This window comes from Anser brachyrhynchus, assembly GCF_964034855.1.
Source record: "Anser brachyrhynchus genome assembly, contig: SCAFFOLD_263, whole genome shotgun sequence".
Taxonomy (NCBI): domain Eukaryota; kingdom Metazoa; phylum Chordata; class Aves; order Anseriformes; family Anatidae; genus Anser; species Anser brachyrhynchus.
In genome coordinates, this window is record NW_027663817.1 from 14685 (window position 1) to 40000 (window position 25316).

At 49.6% G+C, this 25316-nt stretch overlaps 2 protein-coding genes across 2 annotated transcripts in view; both read left to right on the forward strand.

Annotated features, from left to right (window-relative positions):
• The first annotated feature begins 19313 nt into the window (after positions 1–19313).
• The window catches only part of LOC308186784 (uncharacterized protein), a 33372-nt gene continuing 27369 nt past the window's right edge, over positions 19314–25316 (forward strand). The window contains exons 1-2 of the mRNA XM_080608954.1: positions 19314–19799; positions 20449–22975. Coding sequence (XP_080465080.1) covers positions 19334–19799; positions 20449–20981 — 999 coding nt within the window. The 5' untranslated portion in view covers positions 19314–19333 and the 3' untranslated portion in view covers positions 20982–22975. The remainder of the gene's footprint in view (positions 19800–20448; positions 22976–25316) is intronic.
• Positions 22145–25316, forward strand: part of LOC308186786 (uncharacterized protein) — a gene marked incomplete at its 5' end in the record, with an annotated part of 130094 nt that continues 126922 nt past the window's right edge. Inside the window, 4 exons of the mRNA XM_080608956.1 lie at positions 22145–22156; positions 23780–23989; positions 24626–24724; positions 25280–25316. The exon at positions 25280–25316 is cut by the window's right edge and continues 70 nt beyond it. Coding sequence (XP_080465082.1) covers positions 22145–22156; positions 23780–23989; positions 24626–24724; positions 25280–25316 — 358 coding nt within the window. The remainder of the gene's footprint in view (positions 22157–23779; positions 23990–24625; positions 24725–25279) is intronic.

Below are 25316 nucleotides of genomic sequence, written 5' to 3' on the forward strand. Positions count from 1 at the left end.
TGCCTTGCACTGCTTTGCCTTTCCTGGACACGCTTTACTTTGCTTTTCCTGGCCCTGCTTTGCTTGGTTTTTTTTTTGCCTTTTTTTTTTTTTTTTACTTTAGATATATATTCATTGCATTGCTTTGTTTTATTTTTGGACCTTTTTACTTTGGTTTTCCTGGCCGCGCTTTGCTTTTCCTGGCCCTGCTTTTTCAGGCCATGCTTTCCTTTGTCTTACTTTGCTTCGTATTCCTGGCACCTCTTGGTTTTACTTTCTCTGCTCTGCTTTGCTTTTCCTACCCCTGCTGTGCTTAGCCTCGCCTCAAACTGCTTTCTTTACTTTGCTCTACGTTTCCTGGCACTGCTGGGACTTTCCTTGTACGAGTTTGCACTGCTTTGCTTTGCCTTGCTCTGCGTTGCCTTTCCTGGCCGTGCTTTTTCCGGCCACGCTTTCCTTTGTTTTGCTTCGCTTTGTATTCCTGCCACGGCTTTGCTTTACTTTCTCTGCTCTGCTCTGCTTTTCCTACCCCTGCTCTGCTTTGCCTTGCCTCCTCAAACTGCTTTCTTTCTTTTGCTCTACATTTCCTGGCACTGCTTTGCTTTTCCTTGTGCTACTTTCCTTTGCTTTGCTCTGCCTTGCACTGCTTTGCCTTTCCTGGACACGCTTTACTTTGCTTTTCCTGGCCATGCTTTGCTTGTTTTTTTTTTGCCTTTTTTTTTTTTTTTTTTTTACTTTAGATATATATTCATTGCATTGCTTTGTTTTATTTCTGGACCTTTTTACTTTGGTTTTCCTGGCCGCGCTTTGCTTTTCCTGACCCTGCATTTTCTGGCCATGCTTTCCTTTGTCTTGCTTCGCTTTGTATTCCTGCCACGACTTTGCTTTACCTTCTCTGCTCTGCTTTGCTTTTCCTACCACTGCTGTGCTTTGCCTCGCCTCAAACTGCTTTCTTTCTTTTGCTCTACATTTCCTGGCCCTGCTTTGCTTTTCCTTGTGCTACTTTCCTTTGCTCTGCTCTGCCTTGCACCGCTTTGCCTTTCCTGGACACGCTTTTCTTTGCTTTTCCTGGCCCTGCTTTGCTTGGTCTTTTTCTTGCGTTTTTTTGTTTTGTTTGTTTGTTTGTTTGTTTGTTTTATTTTAATATAGATACATTTTCATTGCATTGCTTTGTTTTATTTTTGGACCTTTTTGCTTTGGTTTTCCTGGCCACGCTTTGCTTTTCCTGGCCATGCTTTTTCAGGCCATGCTTTCCTTTGTTTTGCTTTGCTTCGTATTCCTGCCACGACTTTGCTTTACCTTCTCTGCTCTGCTTTGCTTTTCCTACCCCTGTTGTGCTTTGTCTCGCCTCAAACTGCTTTCTTTACTTTGCTCTACGTTTCCTGGCACTGCTGGGACTTTCCTTGTACGAGTTTGCACTGCTTTGCTTTGCCTTGCTCTGCGTTGCCTTTCCTGGCCATGCTTTTTCGGGCCACGCTTTCCTTTGTTTTGCTTTGCTTCGTATTCCTGGCACCTCTTGGTTTTACTTTTTCTGCTCTGCTCTGCTTGTCCTACCCCTGCTGTGCTTTGCCTTGCCTCAAACTGCTTTCGTTACTTTGCTCTACGGTTCCTGGCACTGCTGGGACTTTCCTTGTACAAGTTTGCACTGCTTTGCTTTGCCTTGCTCGGCTTTCCTCTTCATTTCTCTGCTCTCCTGTGCTGCGCTAGGCTTCCTTTGCAGACCGTCCCGACGATTTTGCCGATGAGGCGATCGGTATATTTAGGAACGCATAAACCCTCAGACACACAGCTGGGCCTCCCCGCAGCCCGGACACTGTCCCCTCGCAACTCGAGGGTGGGGGCAGCAGGCCCGGCCACCCGACATGGTCAGTTCTGTGGCCCCAGCCGTGTGGCCTGCCGCTAGGCGGTCCCCACTGCTCCCCGTCTGGGGACGGCGTTGGGTGAGGTTTTGAACGACGATCAGTAACTACATGATTCCCACAACTACATTGGATGGAAGGCAACAACCAATAAATAAATAAATAAATAAAGATAAAACCAGGTAAAGCAAGACATGGTTCTTGCCCGCTGTCACGGCGGACTATGAGGTGTCAGGGAGGCCGGGGAGCGGGCGAGCAGGGTACAGCCATGTTGTGGTTTAGCCCGGCTGGCAGCTAAACACCACACAGCCGTTCGCTCACCCTCCCCCCTCCCTCTCTGGGATGGGGGAGAGAAACGGGAAAGTGAAGCCGGTGAGTTGAGATAAAGACAGTTTATTAAGACAGGAATATAAAAATATAAGGAATATAAGGAATATAATAATAACAATAATAATAACAATAGTGATAATGATAATAGTATTAACAATAATAATGTGTAAGAAAACAAGTGATGCACAATGCAATTGCTCACCACCCGCTGACCGATGCCCAGCCTATTCCCGAGCAGCCGGCCCCCCCACCCCGGCCAGCCACCCCTATATATTGTTTAGCCATCCGAGTCTGGCCGCCAGCTCTACCCGGCATGAGGGCCCTGCGGTCTTTGCCCAGCAGACACTGGGAACCGGCAGGAGGGCTGGCCGCCAGCTCCTTACATGTGCTTCGCTTCTCTTTGTTTTTCCTTGCTCTGCTTTGCTTTGCTCTGCTCTGCTCTTCCGGGCACACTTTTGCTTTTCCTTCTCTACTTTGCTCTGCTTTTCTTACCCCTGCTTTGCTTTGCTTTGCCTCAGATTGCTTTGCTTTGCTTTGTTTGCTCTGTCTTTCCTGGCAATGCTTTGCTTTTCCTCGTGCTACTTCGCTTTGCTTTGCTTTGCCTTGCTCTGCTTTGCCTCCACTGGCCATGTTTTCTTTTGCTTTTTCAGGCCACGCTTTCCTTTGTCTTGCTTTGCTTTGTATTCCTGCCACGGCTTTGCTTTACCTTCTCTGCTCTGCTTTGCTTTTCCTACACCTGCTGTGCTTTGCCTTGCTTCCTCAAACTGCTTTCTTCCTTTTGCTCTACATTTCCTGGCACTGCTTTCCTTTTCCTTGTGCTACTTCACTTTGCTTTGCTCTGCCTTGCACTGCTTTGCCTTTCCTGGACACGCTTTACTTTGCTTTTCCTGGCCATGCTTTGCTTGGTTTTTTTTTTGCATTTTTTTTTTTTTTTTTTTTTTACTTTAGATATATATTCATTGCATTGATTTGTTTTATTTCTGGACCTTTTTACTTTGGTTTTCCTGGCCGCGCTTTGCTTTTCCTGGCCCTGCTTTTTCAGGCCATGCTTTCCTTTGTCTTACTTTGCTTCGTATTCCTGGCACATCTTGGTTTTACTTTCTCTGCTCTGCTTTGCTTTTCCTACACCTGCTGTGCTTTGCCTCGCCTCCAACTGCTTTCTTTACTTTGCTCTACGTTTCCTGGCACTGCTGGGACTTTCCTTGTACAAGCTTGCACTGCTTCGCTTTGCCTTGCTCTGCGTTGCCTTTCCTGACCATGCTTTTTCAGGCCATGCTTTCCCTTGTCTTGCTTCACTTTGTTTTCCTGCCACGGCTTTGCTTTACCTTCTCTGCTGTGCTTTGCTTTTCCTACCCCTGCTGTGCTTTGCCTCGCCTCAAACTGCTTTCTTTACTCTGCTCTACGTTTCCTGGCACTGCTGGGACTTTCCTTGTACGAGTTTGCACTGCTTTGCTTTGCCTTGCTCGGCTTTCCTCTTCATTTCTCTGCTCTCCTGTGCTGCGCTAGGCTTCCTTTGCAGACCGTCCCGACGATTTTGCCGATGAGGCTATCGGTATATTTAGGAACGCATAAACCCTCAGACACACAGCTGGGCCTCCCCGCAGCCCGGACACTGTCCCCTCGCAACTCGAGGGTGGGGGCAGCAGGCCCGGCCACCCGACATGGTCAGTTCTGTGGCCCCAGCCGTGTGGCCTGCCGCTAGGCGGGCCCCACTGCTATTCGTCTGGGGACGGCGTTGGGTGAGGTTTTCAACAACGGTAAGTAACTACATGATTCCCACAACTACATTGGATGAAAGGCAACAATAAATAAATAAATAAATAAATAAATAAATAAAGATAAAACCAGGTAAAGCAAGACATGGTTCTTGCCCGCTGTCACGGCGGACTATGAGGTGTCAGGGAGGCCGGGGAGCGGGCGAGCAGGGTACAGCCACCGTCCGAGTCTGGCCGCCAGCTCTACCCGGCATGAGGGCCCTGCGGTCTTTGCCCCGCAGACACTGGGAACCGGCAGGAGGGCTGGCCGCCAGCTCCTTACATTTGCTTCGCTTCTCTTTCTTTTTCCTTGCTCTGCTTTGCTTTGCTCTACTCTGCTCTTCCGGGCACACTTTTGCTTTTCCTTCTCTGCTTTCCTCTGCTGTTCCTGCCCCTGCTTTGCTTTGCTTTGCCTCAGGTTGCTTTGCTTTGCTTTGTTTGCTTTGTCTTTCCTGGTAATGCTTTGCTTTTCCTCGTGCTACTTTGCTTTGCTTTGCTTTGCTTTGCCTTGCTCTGCTTTGCCTCCACTGGCCATGCTTTCTTTTGCTTTTTCAGGCCACGCTTTCCTTTGTTTTGCTTTGCTTTGTATTCCTGCCACGGCTTTGCTTTACCTTCTCTGCTCTGCTTTGCTTTTCCTACGCCTGCTGTGCTTTGCCTTGCCTCCTCTAACTGCTTTCTTTCTTTTGCTCTACATTTCCTGGCACTGCTTTGCTTTTCCTTGTGCTACTTTCCTTTGCTTTGCTCTGCCTTGCACTGCTTTGCCGTTCCTGGACATGCTTTACTTTGCTTTCCCTGGCTCTGCTTTGCTTGGTCTTTTTTTTGCGTTTTTTTTTTTTTTTTTTAATATAGTTACACATTCATTGCATTGCTTTTTTTTATTTTTGGACCTCTTTGCTTTGGTTTTCCTGGCCGCGCTTTGCTTTGTCTGGCCCTGCTTGTCATTTCTTTTCATTATGCCGCATTCTTTTCCCTAGCAGGGCTTTGCTTTGCCTTGCTCGGCTTTGCCTCCACTGGCCATGTTTTCTTTTGCTTTTCAGGCCACGCTTTCCTTTGTTTTGCTTTGCTTTGTATTCCTGCCACGGCTTTGCTTTACCTTCTCTGCTCTGCTTTGCTTTTCCTACCCCTGCTGTGCTTTGCCTCGCCTCAAACTCTTTTCGTAACTTTGCTCTACGTTTCCTGGCCCTGCTGGGACTTTCCTTGTACGAGTTTGCACTGCTTTGCTTTGCCTTGCTCTGCGTTGCCTTTCCTGGCCATGCTTTTTCAGGCCATGCTTTCCTTTGTTTTGCTTCGCTTTGTATTCCTGCCACGGCTTTGCTTTACCTTCTCTGCTCTGCTTTGCTTTTCCTACCCCTGCTCTGCTTTGCCTCGCCTCAAACTGCTTTCTTTACTTTGCTCTACGTTTCCTGGCCCTGCTGGGACTTTCCTTGTACGAGTTCGCACTGCTTTGCTTTGCCTTGCTCTGCGTTGCCTTTCCTGGCCAGGCTTTTTCAGGCCATGCTTTCCTTTGTTTTGCTTTGCTTTGTATTCCTGGCACTGCTTTGCTTTTCCTTCTCTACGTTGCTTTCTTTTCCTAACCCTGCTGTGCTTTGCCTTGCCTCCTCAAACTGCTTTCTTTCTTTTGCTCTACATTTCCTGGCACTGCTTTGCTTTTCCTTGTGCTACTTTCCTTTCCTTTGCTCTGCCTTGCACCGCTTTGCCTTTCCTGGACACGCTTTACTTTGCTTTTCCTGGCCCTGCTTTAATTGTCGTTTTTTTTTGCCTTTTTTTTTATTTTATTTTTTTTTTTTTTACTTTAGATACATATTCATTGCATTGCTTTGTTTTATTTTTGGACCTTTTGGCTTTGGTTTTCCTCGCCGCGCTTTGCTTTTCCTGGCCATGCTTTTTCAGGCCACGCTTTCCTTTGTCTTGCTCTGCTTTTATTCCTGGCACCTCTTGGTTTTACTTTCTCTGCTCTGCTCTGCTTTTCCTACGCCTGCAGTGCTTTGCCTTGCCTCAAACTGCTTTCCTTACTTCGCTCTACGTTTCCTGGCACTGCTGGGACTTTCCTTGTACGAGTTTGCACTGCTTCGCTTTGCCTTGCTCTGCTTTGCCTTTCCTGGCCACGCTTTTTCAGGCCACGCTTTCCTTTGTCTTGCTCTGCTTTGTATTCCTGGCACCTCTTGGTTTTACTTTCTCTGCTCTGCTTTGCTTTTCCTACCCCTGCTCTGCTTTGCCTCGCCTCAAACTGCTTTCTTTACTTTGCTCTACGTTTCCTGGCACTGCTGGGACTTTCCTTGTACGAGTTTGCACTGCTTCGCTTTGCCTTGCTCTGCGTTGCCTTTCCTGACCATGCTTTTTCAGGCCATGCTTTCCCTTGTCTTGCTTCGCTTTGTTTTCCTGCCACGGCTTTGCTTTACCTTCTCTGCTCTGCTTTGCTTTTCCTACCCCTGCTGTGCTTTGCCTCGCCTCAAACTGCTTTCTTTACTCTGCTCTACGTTTCCTGGCACTGCTGGGACTTTCCTTGTACAAGTTTGCACTGCTTTGCTTTGCCTTGCTCGGCTTTCCTCTTCATTTCTCTGCTCTCCTGTGCTGCGCTAGGCTTCCTTTGCAGACCGTCCCGACGATTTTGCCGATGAGGCGATCGGTATATTTAGGAACGCATAAACCCGCAGACACACAGCTGGGCCTCCCCGCAGCCCGGACACTGTCCCCTCGCAGCTCGAGGGTGGGGGCAGCAGGCCCGGCCACCCGACATGGTCAGTTCTGTGGCCCCAGCCGTGTGGCCTGTCGCTAGGCGGGCCCCACTGCTATTCGTCTGGGGACGGCGTTGGGTGAGGTTTTCAACGACGGTAAGTAAATACATGATTCCCACAACTACAGTGGATGGAAGGCAAGAATAAATAAATAAATAAATAAATAAATAAATAAAGATAAAACCAGGTAAAGCAAGACATGGTTCTTGCCCGCTGTCACGGCGGACTATGAGGTGTCAGGGAGGCCAGGGAGTCGGCGAGCAGGGTACAGCCACCGTCCGAGTCTGGCCGCCAGCTCTACCCGGCATGAGGGCCCTGCGGTCTTTGCCCCGCAGACACTGGGAACCGGCAGGAGGGCTGGCCGCCAGCTCCTTACATTTGCTTCGCTTCTCTTTCTTTTTCCTTGCTCTGCTTTGCTTTGCTCTGCTCTGCTCTTCCGGGCACACTTTTGCTTTTCCTTCTCTACTTTCCTCTGCTGTTCCTGCCCCTGCTTTGCTTTGCTTTGCCTCAGATTGCTTTGCTTTGCTTGGTTTGCTTTGTCTTTCCTGGCAATGCTTTGCTTTTCCTCGTGCTACTTCGCTTTGCTTTGCTTTGCTTTGCCTTGCTCTAGTTTGCCTCCACTGGCCATGTTTTCTTTTGCTTTTTCAGGCCACGCTTTCCTTTGTCTTGCTCTGCTTTGTATTCCTGGCACCTCTTGGTTTTACTTTCTCTGCTCTGCTTTGCTTTTCCTACCCCTGCTGTGCTTTGCCTTGCCTCAAACTGCTTTCGTTAGTTTGCTCTACCTTTCCTGGCACTGCTGGGACTTTCCTTGTACGAGTTTGCACTGCTTTGCTTTGCCTTGCTCTGCGTTGCCTTTCCTGACCATGCTTTTTCAGGCCATGCTTTCCCTTGTCTTGCTTCGCTTTGTTTTCCTGCCACGGCTTTGCTTTACCTTCTCTGCTCTGCTTTGCTTTTCCTTTCCCTGCTGTGCTTAGCCTCGCCTCAAACTGCTTTCTTTACTCTGCTCTACGTTTCCTGGCACTGCTGGGACTTTCCTTGTACAAGTTTGCACTGCTTTGCTTTGCCTTGCTCGGCTTTCCTCTTCATCTCTCTGCTCTCCTGTGCTGCGCTAGGCTTCCTTTGCAGACCGTCCCGACGATTTTGCCAATGAGGCGATCGGTATATTTCGGAACGCATAAACCCTCAGACACACAGCTGGGCCTCCCCGCAGCCCGGACACTGTCCCCTCGCAACTCGAGGGTGGGGGCAGCAGGCCCGGCCACCCGACATGGTCAGTTCTGTGGCCCCAGCCGTGTGGCCTGCCGCTAGGCGGTCCCCACTGCTGCCCGTCTGGGGACGGTGTTGGGTGAGGTTTTGAACGACGATCAGTAACTACATGATTCCCACAACTACATTGGATGGAAGGCAACAATAAATAAATAAATAAATAAATAAAGATAAAACCAGGTAAAGCAAGACATGGTTCTTGCCCGCTGTCACGGAGGACTATGAGGTGTCAGGGAGGCCGGGGAGCGGGCGAGCAGGGTACAGACATGTTGTGGTTTAACCCGGCTGGCAGCTAAACACCACACAGCCGTTCGCTCACCCTCCCCCCTCCCTCTCTGGGATGGGGGAGAGAAACGGGAAAGTGAAGCCGGTGAGTTGAGATAAAGACAGTTTATTAAGACAGGAATATAAAAATATAAGGAATATAAGGAATATAATAATAACAATAATAATAACAATAGTGATAATGATAATAGTATTAACAATAATAATGTGTAAGAAAACAAGTGATGCACAATGCAATTGCTCACCACCCGCTGACCGATGCCCAGCCTATTCCCGAGCAGCCGGCCCCCCCACCCCGGCCAGCCACCCCTATATATTGTTTAGCCATCCGAGTCTGGCCGAAAGCTCTACCCGGCATGAGGGCCCTGCGGTCTTTGCCCCGCAGACACTGGGAACCGGCAGGAGGGCTGGCCGCCAGCTCCTTACATGTGCTTCGCTTCTCTTTGTTTTTCCTTGCTCTGCTTTGCTTTGCTCTGCTCTGCTCTTCCGGGCACACTTTTGCTTTTCCTTCTCTACTTTGCTCTGCTTTTCTTGCCCCTGCTTTGCTTTGCTTTGCCTCAGATTGCTTTGCTTTGCTTTGTTTGCTCTGTCTTTCCTGGCACTGCTTTGCTTTTCCTCGTACTACTTCGCTTTGCTTTGCTTTGCCTTGCTCTGCTTTGCCTCCACTGGCCATGTTTTCTTTTGCTTTTTCAGGCCACGCTTTCCTTTGTCTTGCTTTGCTTTGTATTCCTGCCACGGCTTTGCTTTACCTTCTCTGCTCTGCTTTGCTTTTCCTACACCTGCTGTGCTTTGCCTTGCTTCCTCAAACTGCTTTCTTCCTTTTGCTCTACATTTCCTGGCACTGCTTTCCTTTTCCTTGTGCTACTTCACTTTGCTTTGCTCTGCCTTGCACTGCTTTGCCTTTCCTGGACACGCTTTACTTTGCTTTTCCTGGCCATGCTTTGCTTGGTGTTTTTTTTGCCTTTTTTTTTTTTTTTTTTTAATTTAGATATATATTCATTGCATTGCTTTGTTTTATTTCTGGACCTTTTTACTTTGGTTTTTCTGGCCGCGCTTTGCTTTTCCTGGCCCTGCTTTTTCAGGCCATGCTTTCCTTTGTCTTGCTTCGCTTCGTATTCCTGGCACCTCTTGGTTTTACTTTCTCTGCTCTGCTTTGCTTTTCCTACCCCTGCTGTGCTTTGCCTCGCATCAAACTGCATTCTTTACTTTGCTCTACCTTTCCTGGCCCTGCTGGGACTTTCCTTGTAGGAGTTTGCACTGCTTTGCTTTGCCTTGCTCTGCTTTGCCTTTCCTGGCCATGCTTTTTCAGGCCACGCTTTCCTTTGTCTTGCTTCGCTTCGTATTCCTGGCACCTCTTGGTTTTACTTTCTCTGCTCTGCTTTGCTTTTCCTACCCCTGCTGTGCTTTGCCTCGCCTCAAAATGCATTCTTTACTTTGCTCTACGTTTCCTGGCCCTGCTGGAACTTTCCTTGTACGAGTTTGCACTGCTTTGCTTTGCCTTGCTCTGCTTTGCCTTTCCTGGCCATGCTTTTTCAGGCCACGCTTTCCTTTGTCTTGCTTCGCTTCGTATTCCTGGCACCTCTTGGTTTTACTTTCTCTGCTCTGCTCTGCTTTTCCTACCCCTGCTGTGCTTTGCCTCGCCTCAAACTGCTTTCTTTACTTTGCTCTACGTTTCCTGGCCCTGCTGGGACTTTCCTTGTACGAGTTTGCACTGCTTTGCTTTGCCTTGCTCTGCTTTGCCTTTCCGGGCCATGCTTTTTCAGGCCACGCTTTCCTTTGTCTTGCTTCGCTTCGTATACCTGGCACCTCTTGGTTTTACTTTCTCTGCTCTGCTTTGCTTTTCCTACCCCTGCTGTGCTTTGCCTCGCCTCCAACTGCTTTCTTTACTTTGCTCTACGTTACCTGGCACTGCTGGGACTTTCCTTGTACAAGTTTGCACTGCTTTGCTTTGCCTTGCTCGGCTTTCCTCTTCATCTCTCTGCTCTCCTGTGCTGCGCTAGGCTTCCTTTGCAGACCGTCCCGACGATTTTGCCGATGAGGCGATCGGTATATTTCGGATCGCATAAACCCTCAGACACACAGCTGGGCCTCCCCGCAGCCCGGACACTGTCCCCTCGCAACTCGAGGGTGGGGGCAGCAGGCCCGGCCACCCGACATGGTCAGTTCTGTGGCCCCAGCCGTGTGGCCTGTCGCTAGGCGGTCCCCACTGCTCCCCGTCTGGGGACGGTGTTGGGTGAGGTTTTGAACGACGATCAGTAACTACATGATTCCCACAACTACATTGGATGGAAGGCAACAATAAATAAATAAATAAATAAATAAAGATAAAACCAGGTAAAGCAAGACATGCTTCTTGCCCGCTGTCACGGCGGACTATGAGGTGTCAGGGAGGCCGGGGAGCGGGCGAGCAGGGTACAGCCACCATCCGAGTCTGGCCGCCAGCTCTACCCGGCATGAGGGCCCTGCGGTCTTTGCCCCGCAGACACTGGGAACCGGCAGGAGGGCTGGCCGCCAGCTCCTTACATTTGTTTCGCTTCTCTTTCTTTTTCCTTGCTCTGCTTTGCTTTGCTCTGCTCTTCCGGGCACACTTTTGCTTTTCCTTCTCTACTTTGCTCTGCTTTTCTTGCCCCTGCTTTGCTTTGCTTTGCCTCAGATTGCTTTGCTTTGCTTTGTTTGCTCTGTCTTTCCTGGCACTGCTTTGCTTTTCCTTGTGCTACTTCAATTTTTCACTTTGCTTTGCTCTGCCTTGCACTGCTTTGCCTTTCCTGGACACGCTTTACTTTGCTTTTCCTGGCCCTGCTTTTCTTGGTTTTTTTTTTTGCCTTTTTTTTTTTTTTTTTTTTTTTTTTTTTTTTTTTACTTTAGATATATATTCATTGCATTGCTTTGTTTTATTTCTGGACTTTTTTACTTTGGTTTTCCTGGCCGCGCTTTGCTTTTCCTGGCCCTGCTTTTTCAGGCCATGCTTTCCTTTGTCTTGCTTCGCTTCGTATTCCTGGCACCACTTGGTTTTACTTTCTCTGCTCTGCTTTGCTTTTCCTACCCCTGCTGTGCTTTGCCTCGCATCAAACTGCATTCTTTACTTTGCTCTACGTTTCCTGGCACTGCTGGGACTTTCCTTGTACGAGTTTGCACTGCTTTGCTTTGCCTTGCTCTGCTTTGCCTTTCCTGCCCACGCTTTTTCAGGCCACGCTTTCCTTTGTCTTGCTTCGCTTCGTTTTCCTGGCACCTCTTGGTTTTACTTTCTCTGCTCTGCTTTGCTTTTCCTACCCCTGCTGTGCTTAGCCTCGCCTCAAAATGCATTCTTTACTTTGCTCTACGTTTCCTGGCCCTGCTGGGACTTTCCTTGTACGAGTTTGCACTGCTTTGCTTTGCCTTGCTCTGCTTTGCCTTTCCTGGCCATGCTTTTTCAGGCCACGCTTTCCTTTGTCTTGCTTCGCTTCGTATTCCTGGCACCTCTTGGTTTTACTTTCTCTGCTCTGCTCTGCTTTTCCTACCCCTGCTGTGCTTTGCCTTGCCTCAAACTGCTTTCTTTACTTTGCTCTACGTTTCCTGGCCCTGCTGGGACTTTCCTTGTACGAGTTTGCACTGCTTTGCTTTGCCTTGCTCTGCTTTGCCTTTCCGGGCCATGCTTTTTCAGGCCACGCTTTCCTTTGTCTTGCTTCGCTTCGTATACCTGGCACCTCTTGGTTTTACTTTCTCTGTTCTGCTTTGCTTTTCCTACCCCTGCTCTGCTTTGCCTCGCCTCCAACTGCTTTCTTTACTTTGCTCTACGTTACCTGGCACTGCTGGGACTTTCCTTGTACAAGTTTGCACTGCTTTGCTTTGCCTTGCTCGGCTTTCCTCTTCATCTCTCTGCTCTCCTGTGCTGCACTAGGCTTCCTTTGCAGACCGTCCCGACGATTTTGCCAATGAGGCGATCGGTATATTTCGGAACGCATAAACCCTCAGACACACAGCTGGGCCTCCCCGCAGCCCGGACACTGTCCCCTCGCAACTCGAGGGTGGGGGCAGCAGGCCCGGCCACCCGACATGGTCAGTTCTGTGGCCCCAGCCGTGTGGCCTGCCGCTAGGCGGTCCCCACTGCTCCCCGTCTGGGGACGGTGTTGGGTGAGGTTTTGAACGACGATCAGTAACTACATGATTCCCACAACTACATTGGATGGAAGGCAACAATAAATAAATAAATAAATAAATAAAGATAAAACCAGGTAAAGCAAGACATGCTTCTTGCCCGCTGTCACGGCGGACTATGAGGTGTCAGGGAGGCCGGGGAGCGGGCGAGCAGGGTACAGCCACCATCCGAGTCTGGCCGCCAGCTCTACCCGGCATGAGGGCCCTGCGGTCTTTGCCCCGCAGACACTGGGAACCGGCAGGAGGGCTGGCCGCCAGCTCCTTACATTTGCTTCGCTTCTCTTTCTTTTTCCTTGCTCTGCTTTGCTTTGCTCTGCTCTTCCGGGCACACTTTTGCTTTTCCTTCTCTACTTTGCTCTGCTTTTCTTGCCCCTGCTTTGCTTTGCTTTGCCTCAGATTGCTTTGCTTTGCTTTGTTTGCTCTGTCTTTCCTGGCACTGCTTTGCTTTTCCTTGTGCTACTTCACTTTTTCACTTTGCTTTGCTCTGCCTTGCACTGCTTTGCCTTTCCTGGACACGCTTTACTTTGCTTTTCCTGGCCCTGCTTTTCTTGGTTTTATTTTTGGCCTTTTTTTTTTTTTTTTTTTTTTTTTTTACTTTAGATATATATTCATTGCATTGCTTTGTTTTATTTCTGGACCTTTTTACTTTGGTTTTCCTGGCCGCGCTTTGCTTTTCCTGGCCCTGCTTTTTCAGGCCATGCTTTCCTTTGTCTTGCTTCGCTTCGTATTCCTGGCACCTCTTGGTTTTACTTTCTCTGCTCTGCTTTGCTTTTCCTACCCCTGCTGTGCTTTGCCTCGCCTCAAAATGCATTCTTTACTTTGCTCTACGTTTCCTGGCACTGCTGGGACTTTCCTTGTACGAGTTTGCACTGCTTTGCTTTGCCTTGCTCTGCTTTGCCTTTCCTGGCCACGCTTTTTCAGGCCACGCTTTCCTTTGTCTTGCTTCGCTTCGTATTCCTGGCACCTCTTGGTTTTACTTTCTCTGCTCTGCTCTGCTTTTCCTACCCCTGCTGTGCTTTGCCTCGCCTCCAACTGGTTTCTTTACTTTGCTCTACCTTTCCTGGCACTGCTGGGACTTTCCTTTTACAAGTTTGCACTGCTTCGCTTTGCCTTGCTCTGCTTTGCCTTTCCTGACCATGCTTTTTCAGGCCATGCTTTCCTTTGTTTTGCTTCGCTTTGTATTCCTGCCACGGCTTTGCTTTACCTTCTCTGCTCTGCTTTGCTTTTCCTACCCCTGCTCTGCTTTGCCTCGCCTCCAACTGGTTTCTTTACTTTGCTCTACGTTTCCTGGCACTGCTGGGACTTTCCTTGTACGAGTTTGCACTGCTTCGCTTTGCCTTGCTCTGCGTCGCCTTTCCTGACCATGCTTTTTCAGGCCATGCTTTCCTTTGTTTTCCTTTGCTTCGTATTCCTGGCGATTCTTGGTTTTACCTACTCTGCTCTGCTTTGCTTTTCCTACCCCTGCTGTGCTTTGCCTCGCCTCAAACTGCTTTCTTTACTTTGCTCTACATTTCCTGGCCCTGCTGGGACTTTCCTTGTACGAGTTTGCAATGCTTTGCTTTGCCTTGCTCTGCTTTGCCTTTCCTGGCCATGCTTTTTCAGGCCACGCTTTCCTTTGTCTTGCTTCGCTTCGTATTCCTGGCACCTCTTGGTTTTACTTTCTCTGCTCTGCTTTGCTTTTCCTACCCCTGCTCTGCTTTGCCTCGCCTCCAACTGGTTTCTTTACTTTGCTCTACGTTTCCTGGCACTGCTGGGACTTTCCTTGTACGAGTTTGCACTGCTTCGCTTTGCCTTGCTCTGCGTCGCCTTTCCTGACCATGCTTTTTCAGGCCATGCTTTCCTTTGTTTTGCTTCGCTTTGTATTCCTGCCACGGCTTTGCTTTACCTTCTCTGCTCTGCTTTGCTTTTCCTACCCCTGCTCTGCTTAGCCTCGCCTCAAACTGCTTTCTTTACTTTGCTCTACGTTTCCTGGCACTGCTGGGACTTTCCTTGTACGAGTTTGCACTGCTTTGCTTTGCCTTGCTCTGCGTTGCCTTTCCTGGCCGTGCTTTTTCCGGCCACGCTTTCCTTTGTTTTGCTTTGCTTTTTATTCCAGGCACCTCTTGGTTTTACTTTCTCTGCTCTGCTCTGCTTTTCCTACCCCTGCTGTGCTTTGCCTTGCCTCCTCAAACTGCTTTCTTCCTTTTGCTCTACATTTCCTGGCACTGCTTTGCTTTTCCTTGTGCTACTTTCCTTTGCTTTGCTCTGCCTTGCACTGCTTTGCCTTTCCTGGACACGCTTTACTTTGCTTTTCCTGGCCATGCTTTGCTTGTTTTTTTTTTTGCCCTTTTTTTTTTTGTTTTTTTTTTTTACTTTAGATATATATTCATTGCATTGCTTTGTTTTATTTCTGGACCTTTTTACTTTGGTTTTCCTGGCCGCGCTTTGCTTTTCCTGACCCTGCATTTTCGGGCCATGCTTTCCTTTGTCTTGCTTCGCTTTGTATTCCTGGCACCTCTTGGTTTTACTTTCTCTGCTCTGCTTTGCTTTTCCTACCCCTGCTGTGCTTTGCCTCGCCTCAAACTGCTTTCGTTACTTTGCTCTACGTTTCCTGGCACTGCTGGGACTTTCCTTGTACAAGTTTGCACTGCTTCGCTTTGCCTTGCTCTGCGTTGCCTTTCCTGACCATGCTTTTTCAGGCCATGCTTTCCTTTGTTTTGCTTCGCTTTGTATTCCTGCCACGGCTTTGCTTTACCTTCTCTGCTCTGCTTTGCTTTTCCTACCCCTGCTGTGCTTTGCCTCGCCTCAAACTGCTTTCTTTACTTTGCTCTACGTTTCCTGGCACTGCTGGGACTTTCCTTGTACGAGTTCGCACTGCTTTGCTTTGCCTTGCTCTGCGTTGCCTTTCCTGGCCAGGCTTTTTCAGGCCATGCTTTCCTTTGTTTTGCTTTGCTTTGTATTCCTGGCACTGCTTTGCTTTTCCTTCTCTACGTTGCTTTCTTTTCCTAACCCTGCTGTGCTTTGCCTTGCCTCCTCAAACTGCTTTCTTTCTTTTGCTCTACATTTCCTGGCACTGCTTTGCTTTTCCTTGTGCTACTTTCCTTTCCTTTGCTCTGCCTTGCACCGCTTTGCCTTTCCTGGACACGCTTTACTTTGCTTTTCCTGGTCCTGCTTTGCTTGTTGTCTTTTTTGCCTTTTTTTTTATTATTTTTTTTTTTTACTTTAGATACATATTCATTGCATTGCTTTGTTTTATTTTTGGACCTTTTTGCTTTGGTTTTCCTCGCCGCGCTTTGCTTTTCCTGGCCATGCTTTTTCAGGCCACGCTTTCCTTTGTCTTGCTCTGCTTTTATTCCTGGCACCTCTTGGTTTTACTTTCTCTGCTCTGCTCTGCTTTTCCTACCCCTGCAGTGCTTTGCCTTGCCTCAAACTGCTTTCCTTACTTCGCTCTAGGTTTCCTGGCAATGCTGGGACTTTCCTTGTACGAGTTTGCACTGCTTCGCTTTGCCTTGCTCTGCTTTGCCTTTCCTGGCCACGCTTTTTCAGGCCACACTTTCCTTTGTCTTGCTCTGCTTTGTATTCCTGGCACCTCTTGGTTTTACTTTCTCTGCTCTGCTTTGCTTTTCCTACACCTGCTGTGCTTTGCCTCGCCTCCAACTGCTTTCTTTACTTTGCTCTACGTTTCCTGGCACTGCTGGGACTTTCCTTGTACAAGCTTGCACTGCTTCGCTTTGCCTTGCTCTGCGTTGCCTTTCCTGACCATGCTTTTTCAGGCCATGCTTTCCCTTGTCTTGCTTCGCTTTGTTTTCCTGCCACGGCTTTGCTTTACCTTCTCTGCTGTGCTTTGCTTTTCCTACCCCTGCTCTGCTTTGCCTCGCCTCAAACTGCTCTCTTTACTCTGCTCTACGTTTCCTGGCACTGCTGGGACTTTCCTTGTACGAGTTTGCACTGCTTTGCTTTGCGTTGCTCGGCTTTCCTCTTCATTGCTCTGCTCTCCTGTGCTGCGCTAGGCTTCCTTTGCAGACCGTCCCGACGATTTTGCCGATGAGGCTATCGGTATATTTAGGAACGCATAAACCCTCAGACACACAGCTGGGCCTCCCCGCAGCCCGGACACTGTCCCCTCGCAACTCGAGGGTGGGGGCAGCAGGCCCGGCCACCCGACATGGTCAGTTCTGTGGCCCCAGCCGTGTGGCCTGCCGCTAGGCGGGCCCCACTGCTATTCGTCTGGGGACAGTGTTGGGTGAGGTTTTGAACGACGATCAGTAACTACATGATTCCCACAACTACATTGGATGGAAGGCAACAATAAATAAATAAATAAATAAATAAATGCAGGGGAAAAAAAAAAAAAAAAATCAGGTAAAGCAAGACATGGTTCTTGCCCGCTGTCACGGCGGACTATGAGGGTTCAGGGAGGCCGGGGAGCGGGCGAGCAGGGTACAGCCACCGTCCGAGTCTGGCCGCCAGCTCTACCCGGCATGAGGGCCCTGCGGTCTTTGCCCCGCAGACACTGGGAACCGGCAGGAGGGCTGGCCGCCAGCTCCTTACATTTGCTTCGCTTCTCTTTCTTTTTCCTTGCTCTGCTTTGCTTTGCTCTGCTCTTCCGGGCACACTTTTGGTTTTCCTTCTCTCCTTTCCTCTGCTGTTCCTGCCCCTGCTTTGCTTTGCTTTGCCTCAGATTGCTTTGCTTTGGTTCGTTTGCTTTGTCTTTCCTGGTAATGCTTTGCTTTTCCTCGTGCTACTTTGCTTTGCTTTGCTTTGCCTTGCTCTGCTTTGCCTCCACTGGCCATGTTTTCTTTTGCTTTTTCAGGCCACGCTTTCTTTTGTCTTGCTTTGCTTCGCTTCGTATTCCTGGCACCTCTTGGTTTTACCTTCTCTGCTCTGCTTTGCTTTTCCTACCCCTGCTGTGCTTTGCCTTGCCTCCTCAAACTGCTTTTGTAACTTTGCTCTACCTTTCCTGGCACTGCTGGGACTTTCCTTGTACGAGTTTGCACTGCTTTGCTTTGCCTTGCTCTGCGTTGCCTTTCCTGGCCTTGCTTTTTCAGGCCATGCTTTCCTTTGTTTTCCTTTGCTTCGTATTCCTGGCACCTCTTGGTTTTACCTTCTCTGCTCTGCTTTGCTTTTCCTACCCCTGCTGTGCTTTGCCTCGCCTCAAACTGCTTTCTTTACTTTGCTCTACGTTTCCTGGCACTGCTGGGACTTTCCTTGTACGAGTTCGCACTGCTTTGCTTTGCCTTGCTCTGCTTTGCCTTTCCTGGCCATGCTTTTTCAGGCCATGCTTTCCTTTGTTTTGCTTTGCTTTGTATTCCTGGCACTGCTTTCCTTTTCCTTCTCTACGTTGCTTTCTTTTCCTACCCCTGCTGTGCTTTGCCTTGCCTCCTCAAACTGCTTTCGTTACTTTGCTCTACGTTTCCTGGCCCTGCTGGGACTTTCCTTGTACGAGTTTGCACTGCTTTGCTTTGCCTTGCTCGGCTTTCCTCTTCATTGCTCTGCTGTCCTGTGTTGCGCTAGGCTTCCTTTGCAGACCGTCCCGCCAATTTTGCCAATGAGGCTATCGGTTTATTTAGGAACGCATAAACCCTCAGACACACAGCTGGGCCTCCCCGCAGCCCGGACACTGTCCCCTCGCAACTCGAGGGTGGGGGCAGCAGGCCCGGCCACCCGACATGGTCAGTCCTGTGGCCCCAGCCGTGTGGCCTGCCGCTAGGCGGTCCCCACAGCTCCCCGTCTGGGGACGGTGTTGGGTGAGGTTTTGAACGACGATCAGTAAATACATGATTCCCACAACTACAGTGGATGGAAGGCAAGAATAAATAAATAAATAAATGCAGGGAAAAAAAAAAAAAAACAGGTAAAGCAAGACATGGTTCTTGCCCGCTGTCACGGCGGACTATGAGGGTTCAGGGAGGCCGGGGAGCGGGCGAGCAGGGTACAGCCACCGTCCGAGTCTGGCCGCCAGCTCTACCCGGCATGAGGGCCCTGCGGTCTTTGCCCCGCAGACACTGGGAACCGGCAGGAGGGCTGGCCGCCAGCTCCTTACATTTGCTTCGCTTCTCTTTCTTTTTCCTTGCTCTGCTTTGCTTTGCTCTGCTCTGCTCTTCCGGGCACACTTTTGGTTTTCCTTCTCTCCTTTCCTCTGCTGTTCTTGCCCCTGCTTTGCTTTGCTTTGCCTCAGATTGCTTTGCTTTGCTTTGTTTGCTTTGTCTTTCCTGGCAATGCTTTGCTTTTCCTCGTGCTACTTTGCTTCGCTTTCCTTTGCCTTGCTCTGCTTTTCTGGCTGTGCTTTGTTTGGTTTTGCTTTACTTTGCCTTCCCTCTTTGACACTGTTTTAGTTTTCCTCGTGCTGCCTTGCTTGCCCTTTCTCTGCTTTGCCTTCCCTGCGCATGCTTTCTTTTGCTTTTTCAGGCCACGCTTTCCTTTGTTTAGCTTTGCTTTGTATTCCTGGCACTGCTTTGCTTTTTCTTCTCTGCTTTGCTTTGCTTCTCCTACCCCTGCTGTGCTTCGCCTCGCCTCAAAGTCCTTTGCTTTGCCTTTCCTGGCCCTGCTTTGCTTTTCCTTGTGCTACTTTGCTCTGCTTTGCTTTGCCTTACTGTCATTTGCCTTTCCTGGCCATGCTTTGCTTTGCTTTTCTTACCCCTGCTTTTCTTTCCTTTTCTGGCCCTGCTTTGTTTTACTTTGCTTCACTTTGCCTTGAATTCCAGACAGTGCTTTGCTTTGTCTTGTGCTGCTTTGCTTTGTTTTGCATTGCTGTGCTTTGCATTCCCTGGCCCTCTTTTTTTTTTTCTTTCTTCGCCCCCCCTAGCTTCTCCCCGCGCCCCCCCCCCCCCCCCCCCCCCGGCCATGCCTTCCTTTGTTTTGCTTTGCTTTGTGTTCCTGGCTCTGCTATGCATTTCTTTGTGCTGCTTTGCTCTGCTTTGCTTTGCCTTGCTCTGCATTCCCTGGCCCTCATTTTCCCCACCCCGGCCATGCCTTCCTTTATTTTGCTTTGCTTTGTGTTCCTGGCTCTGCTATGCATTTCTTTGTGCTGCTTTGCTCTGCTTTGCTTTGCCTTGCTCTGCTTTGCCTTTCCTGGCCATGCTTTGCTTTGCTTTTTCTGGCCCTTCTTTGCTTTGGTTTTTTTGTTTGTTCGGTTGGGTTTTTTTTACCCTTTTTCCTTTGTTTTTTTCTGGCCGTGCTTTGCTTTTCCTTATGCCACTTTCTTTTCCCTAGAGGGGCTTTGCTTTGCCTTGCTCTGCTTTCCTCCGCATTGCTCTGCTCTGCTCTGCTTTGCTGCGCTAGGCTTCTTTTGCAGACCGTCCCACCGATTTTGCCGACGAGTCGATCGGTGTATTTAGGAACACATAAACCCTCAGACGCACACCTTGACCTCCCCCCACCCCGGCGACTGTCCCCTCGGAACTGGCGGACGAGGGGACAGGGATCTGGCCACCGGGCCGGGTCTATTCTGTGGCCCCCGCTGTCCGGCGAGCCGCCAGGTGGGCCCCGTTGCTATTCGTCTGGGGAGGGTGGGGGTTGCGAACGATGCTAAGTAACTACGCGATTCCTAAAAGTAAAGGGGGAAACAGACAATGATTATTATTATTATTACTACTACTCTTTTTATTATGTTTTCGTTATATATATATTTACTCTTATTTAGTACTTTCTTTTGTAATAACTTTTAAGTAGTATATATAATATTATATATCTATGGATCGTTTATGTAACGATAAAAAGCTAAAGCAAACCGGCCGGGCAGCCAGCCACACCGAGTCGCACAGGTGGCGAGCTGCTCGTGACCGAGCGGGAGCCTCTTATGTCAGAGCGACCGGCGGCCGGAAGCAACCGGGGGGCCGCTGCCACACCCTCGCCTTCTTGAACGCCCGCCTTCCCGTAACCCGGCAACGGGCCCCTCCCTATTCGTCTGGGGCGGGTGGGGGGTGCGATTTCGAACGACACTAAGGAACTACACGTTTCGTATTCACAGCGCTGTTTTTCTTTGCTTTGCTTTTCCTGGCCCTGCTTTGCTTTGCTTTGCATTCGTGGCACCGCTTTGTTTTTCCCGGCCCTGTTTTGCTTTGTTTTTACTGACCCCGATTCGTTTTGCTTTTCTTGGCCCTGCTTGACTTTTCTTTGCCCGATAAGGCTTTCTTTTTCCTCGCAGGGTTTGCTTTGCTTTGCCTTGCTCTGCTTTGCCTTCCCTGGCCCTGCTACGTTTTGCTTCTTCCGGCCACGCTTTCCTTTGCTTAGCTTTGCTTCGTATTCCTGGCGCAGCTTTGCTTTTTCTTCTCTGCTTTGCTTTGCTTCTCCTACCCCTGCTGTGCTTCGCCTCGCCTCAAAGTCCTTTGCTTTGCCTTTCCTGGCCCTGCTTTGCTTTTCCTTGTGCTACTTTGCTTTGCCTTGGTCTGCTTTGCTTTTCCTTGCCGTGCTTTGTTTTGTTTTGCTCTGCTTTGTATTCACCGCATCGCCTTGCTTTCCTTGGCCCTGCATTTTTTTTTATTTTTATTTTTCTCTGTCCCTCTTCGTTTAGCTTTCCCTGGACCTGCTTTGCTTTGCTTTGCGTTCGCGGCACCTCTTTTCTTTTCCTGGACCTCCTTTGCTTGGGTTTTTCTCGCCCTTCTTTGTTTTGCTTTTCCCGGCCCTGCCTTGCTTTGTTTGGCTTTATTTCGTATTCATGACGCCGCTTTTCTTTTCCTGGACCTCCTTTGCTTGGGTTTTTCTCGCCCTTCTTTGTTTTGATTTCCTGGCCCTGCTTTGCTTTGTTTTTACTGACCCCGATTCCTTTTGCTTTTCCTGGCCCTGCTTGACTTTTCTTTGCCCGATAAGGCTTTCTTTTTCCTTGCAGGGTTTGCTTTGCTTTGCCTTGCTCTGCTTTGCCTTCCCTGGCCCTGCTACGTTTTGCTTCTTCCGGCCACGCTTTCCTTTGCTTAGCTTTGCTTCGTATTCCTGGCGCCGCTTTGCTTTTTCTTCTCTGCTTTGCTTTGCTTCTCCTACCCCTGCTGTGCTTCGCCTTGCCTCAAAGTCCTTTGCTTTGCCTTTCCTGGCCCTGCTTTGTTTTTCCTTGTGCTACTTTGCTCTGCTTTGCTTTGCCTTACTGTCATTTGCCTTTCCTGGCCATGCTTTGCTTTGCTTTTCTTACCCCTGCTTTTCTTTCCTTTTCTGGCCCTGCTTTGTTTTACTTTGCTTCACTTTGCCTTGAATTCCAGACAGTGCTTTGCTTTGTCTTGTGCTGCTTTGCTTTGTTTTGCATTGCTGTGCTTTGCATTCCCTGGCCCTCTTTTTTTTTTTCTTTCTTCGCCCCCCCCCCTTCTCCCCCCGCCCCGCCCCCCCCCCCCCCCCCCCCCCCCCGGCCATGCCTTCCTTTGTTTTGCTTTGCTTTGTGTTCCTGGCTCTGCTATGCATTTCTTTGTGCTGCTTTGCTCTGCTTTGCTTTGCCTTGCTCTGCATTCCCTGGCCCTCATTTTTTTTTTTTTTCTCCCCCCCCCACCCCGGCCATGCCTTCCTTTGTTTGCTTTGCTTTGTGTTCCTGGCTCTGCTATGTATTTCTTTGTGCTGCTTTGCTCTGCTTTGCCTTTCCTGGCCATGCTTTGCTTTGCTTTTTCTGGCCCTACTTTGCTTTGTTTTTTTTGTTTGTTTGTTTGTTTTTTTGTTTTTTTGTTTTTTTTTTTTTTTTACCCTTTTTCCTTTGTTTTTTCTGGCCGTGCTTTGCTTTTTCTTATGCCACTTTCTTTTCCCTAGCGGGGCTTTGCTTTGCCTTGCTCTGCTTTCCTCCGCATTGCTCTGCTCTGCTCTGCTTTGCTGCTCTAGGCTTCTTTTGCAGACCGTCCCACCGATTTTGCCGATGAGTCGATCGGTGTATTTAGAAACACGTAAACCCTCAGACGCACACCTTGACCTCCCCCCACCTCGGCGACTGTCCCCTCGGAACTGGCGGACGAGGGGACAGGGATCTGGCCACCGGGCCGGGTCTATTCTGTGGCCCCCGCTGTCCGGCGAGCCGCCAGGTGGGCCCCGTTGCTATTCGTCTGGGGAGGGTGGGGGTTGCGAACGACGCTAAGTAACTACTCGATTCGTAAAAGTAAAGGGGGAAACAGACAACGATTATTATTATTATTACTACTACTCTTTTTATTATGTTTTCGTTATATATATATTTACTCTAATTTAGTACTTTCTTTTGTAATAACTCTTAAGTAGTATATATAATATTATATATCTATGGATCGTTTATGTAACGATAAAAAGCTAAAGCAAACCGGCCGGGCAGCCAGCCACACCGAGTCGCACAGGTGGCGAGCTGCTCGTGACCGAGCGGGAGCCTCTTATGTCAGAGCGGCCGGCGGCCGGAAGCAACCGGGGGCCGCTGCCACACCCTCGCCTTCTTGAACGCCCGCCTCCCCGTAACCCGGCAACGGGCCCCTCCCTATTCGTCTGGGGCGGGTGGGGGGTGCGATTTCGGACGACACTAAGGAACTACACGTTTCGTATTCACAGCGCTGTTTTTCTTTGCTTTGCTTTTCCTGGCCCTGCTTTGCTTTGCTTTGCATTCGTGGCACCGCTTTGTTTTTCCCGGCCCTGTTTTGCTTTGTTTTTACTGACCCCGATTCGTTTTGCTTTTCCTGGCCCTGCTTGACTTTTCTTTGCCCGATAAGGCTTTCTTTTTCCTCGCAGGGTTTGCTTTGCTTTGCCTTGCTCTGCTTTGCCTTCCCTGGCCCTGCTACGTTTTGCTTCTTCCGGCCACGCTTTCCTTTGCTTAGCTTTGCTTCGTATTCCTGGCGCCGCTTTGCTTTTTCTTCTCTGCTTTGCTTTGCTTCTCTTACCCCTGCTGTGTTTCGCCTCGCCTCAAAGTCCTTTGCTTTGCCTTTCCTGGCCCTGCTTTGCTTTTCCTCGCGCTACTTTGCTTTGCCTTGGTCTGCTTTGCTTTTCCTTGCCGTGCTTTGTTTTGTTTTGCTCTGCTTTGTATTCACCGCATCGCCTTGCTTTCCTTGGCCCTGCATTTTTTTTTTTTTTTTTTCTCTGTCCCTCTTTGTTTAGCTTTCCCTGGACCTGCTTTGCTTTGCTTTGCGTTCCCGGCACCTCTTTGCTTTTCGCGGACCTCCTTTGCTTGGGTTTTTCTCGCCCTTCTTTGTTTTGCTTTTCCCGGCCCTGCCTTGCTTTGTTTGGCTTTATTTCGTATTCATGACGCCTCTTTTCTTTTCCTGGACCTCCTTTGCTTGGGTTTTTCTCGCCCTTCTTTGTTTTGCTTTTCCCGGCCCTGCTTTGCTCAGTTTGGCTTTACTTTGTGTTCAGGACGCCGCTTTTCTTTTCCTGGACCTCCTTTGCTGTGGTTTTTCTCGCCCCCTGCTTCGTTTTGCTTTTCCTGGCCCTCCTTGACTTTGCTTTTCTTCGTTCCGCTTTCTTTCCCCTAGCTAGCGGGGCTTTGCTCTGTCTCGCTCCGCTTTCCTCTGCAACGCTCTGCTCTGCTTTGCTGCGCTAGGCTTCCTTTGCGGACCGTCCCGCCGATTTTGCCGACGAGTCGATCGGTGTGTATTTACGAACGCATAAACCCTCGGACGACGCGCACCTTGGCCTCCCCGTAGCCCGGCGACTGTCCCCTCGCAACCGGAGGGTGGGGGCGGGAGGGCTGGCCACCCGGCACCGTCTGTTCCGCATCCCCCGCCGCTCTCCGGCGAGCGCGAGCCTCCAGGTGGGTCCCGCTGCTGCTATTCGGCTGGGAACGGTGTCGGGTGAGGTTTTCGAGGACGCTAAGCGACATCACGCGATTCCCCAAAGGACAAAAACTACCGCTTTGCTTTTCCCCTGTGCTGCTTTGCTTTGTTTTGCCTTGCTCTGCTTTGTCTTCCCTGGCCCTGTTTTGCTTTGCTTCTCCTGGCCCTTCTTTGCTTTGCTTCCCTTTGTCGCGCTTTGCTTCGCTTCGCTTCGCTTTGCTTTCCTTTTCCTCGCTTTGCTTTTCCTCGCTCTTCTCCGCTTTGCTTTCCCTGCGCTTGCTTCCATTTGCTTTCCTTAGCGCTGCTTTTTTTGATTCGGTTTGTATCGCCGGCACCCATTTCCTTTGCTTTGCTCTGCTTTGCTCTTCCTACTCTGCTTTGCTTTGCTTTTCCCGGCGCTGTTTTTTCCTTTGCCGTTCCCTAGGCCTGATTTGCCACAAGGTTTTTCCTCGTAGAGCTTTGGTTTTTTTTTTTTTTTGCCTCGCTTTGCACCGCTCTGCTCCGCTTCGCCGTTGCTAGCTAGCCCTTCTTTTGCGGACCGTCCCACCGATTTTGCCGATCGATGCGTTTACGCACACGTGAACGCTAGGTCACCTAATTTGGCCTCCCCGCAGCCCGCCAACCGTGCCTTTGGAGCTGGCGGGTGGGGGCGTGGGGGTCGGCCACCCAGCCGAGTCTATTCCACGACCCCCTGCCGCCTGGCGAGCCGCCAGGTGAGCTCCACTGCTGTTCGCCTTGGGGGGGGGGGGGGGGGGGGGGGGGGGGGGCGAGGTTTCGAAAGACGGTAAGTAATTTCTAAAGCCGCAGCGGAAAACAGGCAACATTAAGAATAATAATAATTATGACTATTATTATTATTATTATTATTATTATTATTAAATAATGGTGAAAATAATAATAATAATGATAATAATAATAAAAAAATAATAATAAGTAATAATGAGTAATAATAATAATAAATAATAATAATAAAATAATAAAAAATAACAACAACAGCAACAACAACAACAATAATAATATTTATTTTCAAAAACAGCTAAAGCAATCCGGCCAGGCAAGGTCGAGGTCGCGAACGCACGCCTCGCTCCGAGGGGGGCCGACAGGTCTACCCGCGCCCGCGCCAGCCTCGTTAGGGAGGCCAGGTCTACCCACCGCTCGGAAAGGACCGAGCGCGCACACCGTCGAGGAGTTCGCGAACGGGGCCGACGCGCGCCTCGCTCCGAGGGGGCCGCCAGGTCTACCCGCGCACCCCCCCCCCGCCTCGTTAGGGAGGCCAGGTCTACCCACCGCTCGGAAAGGACCGAG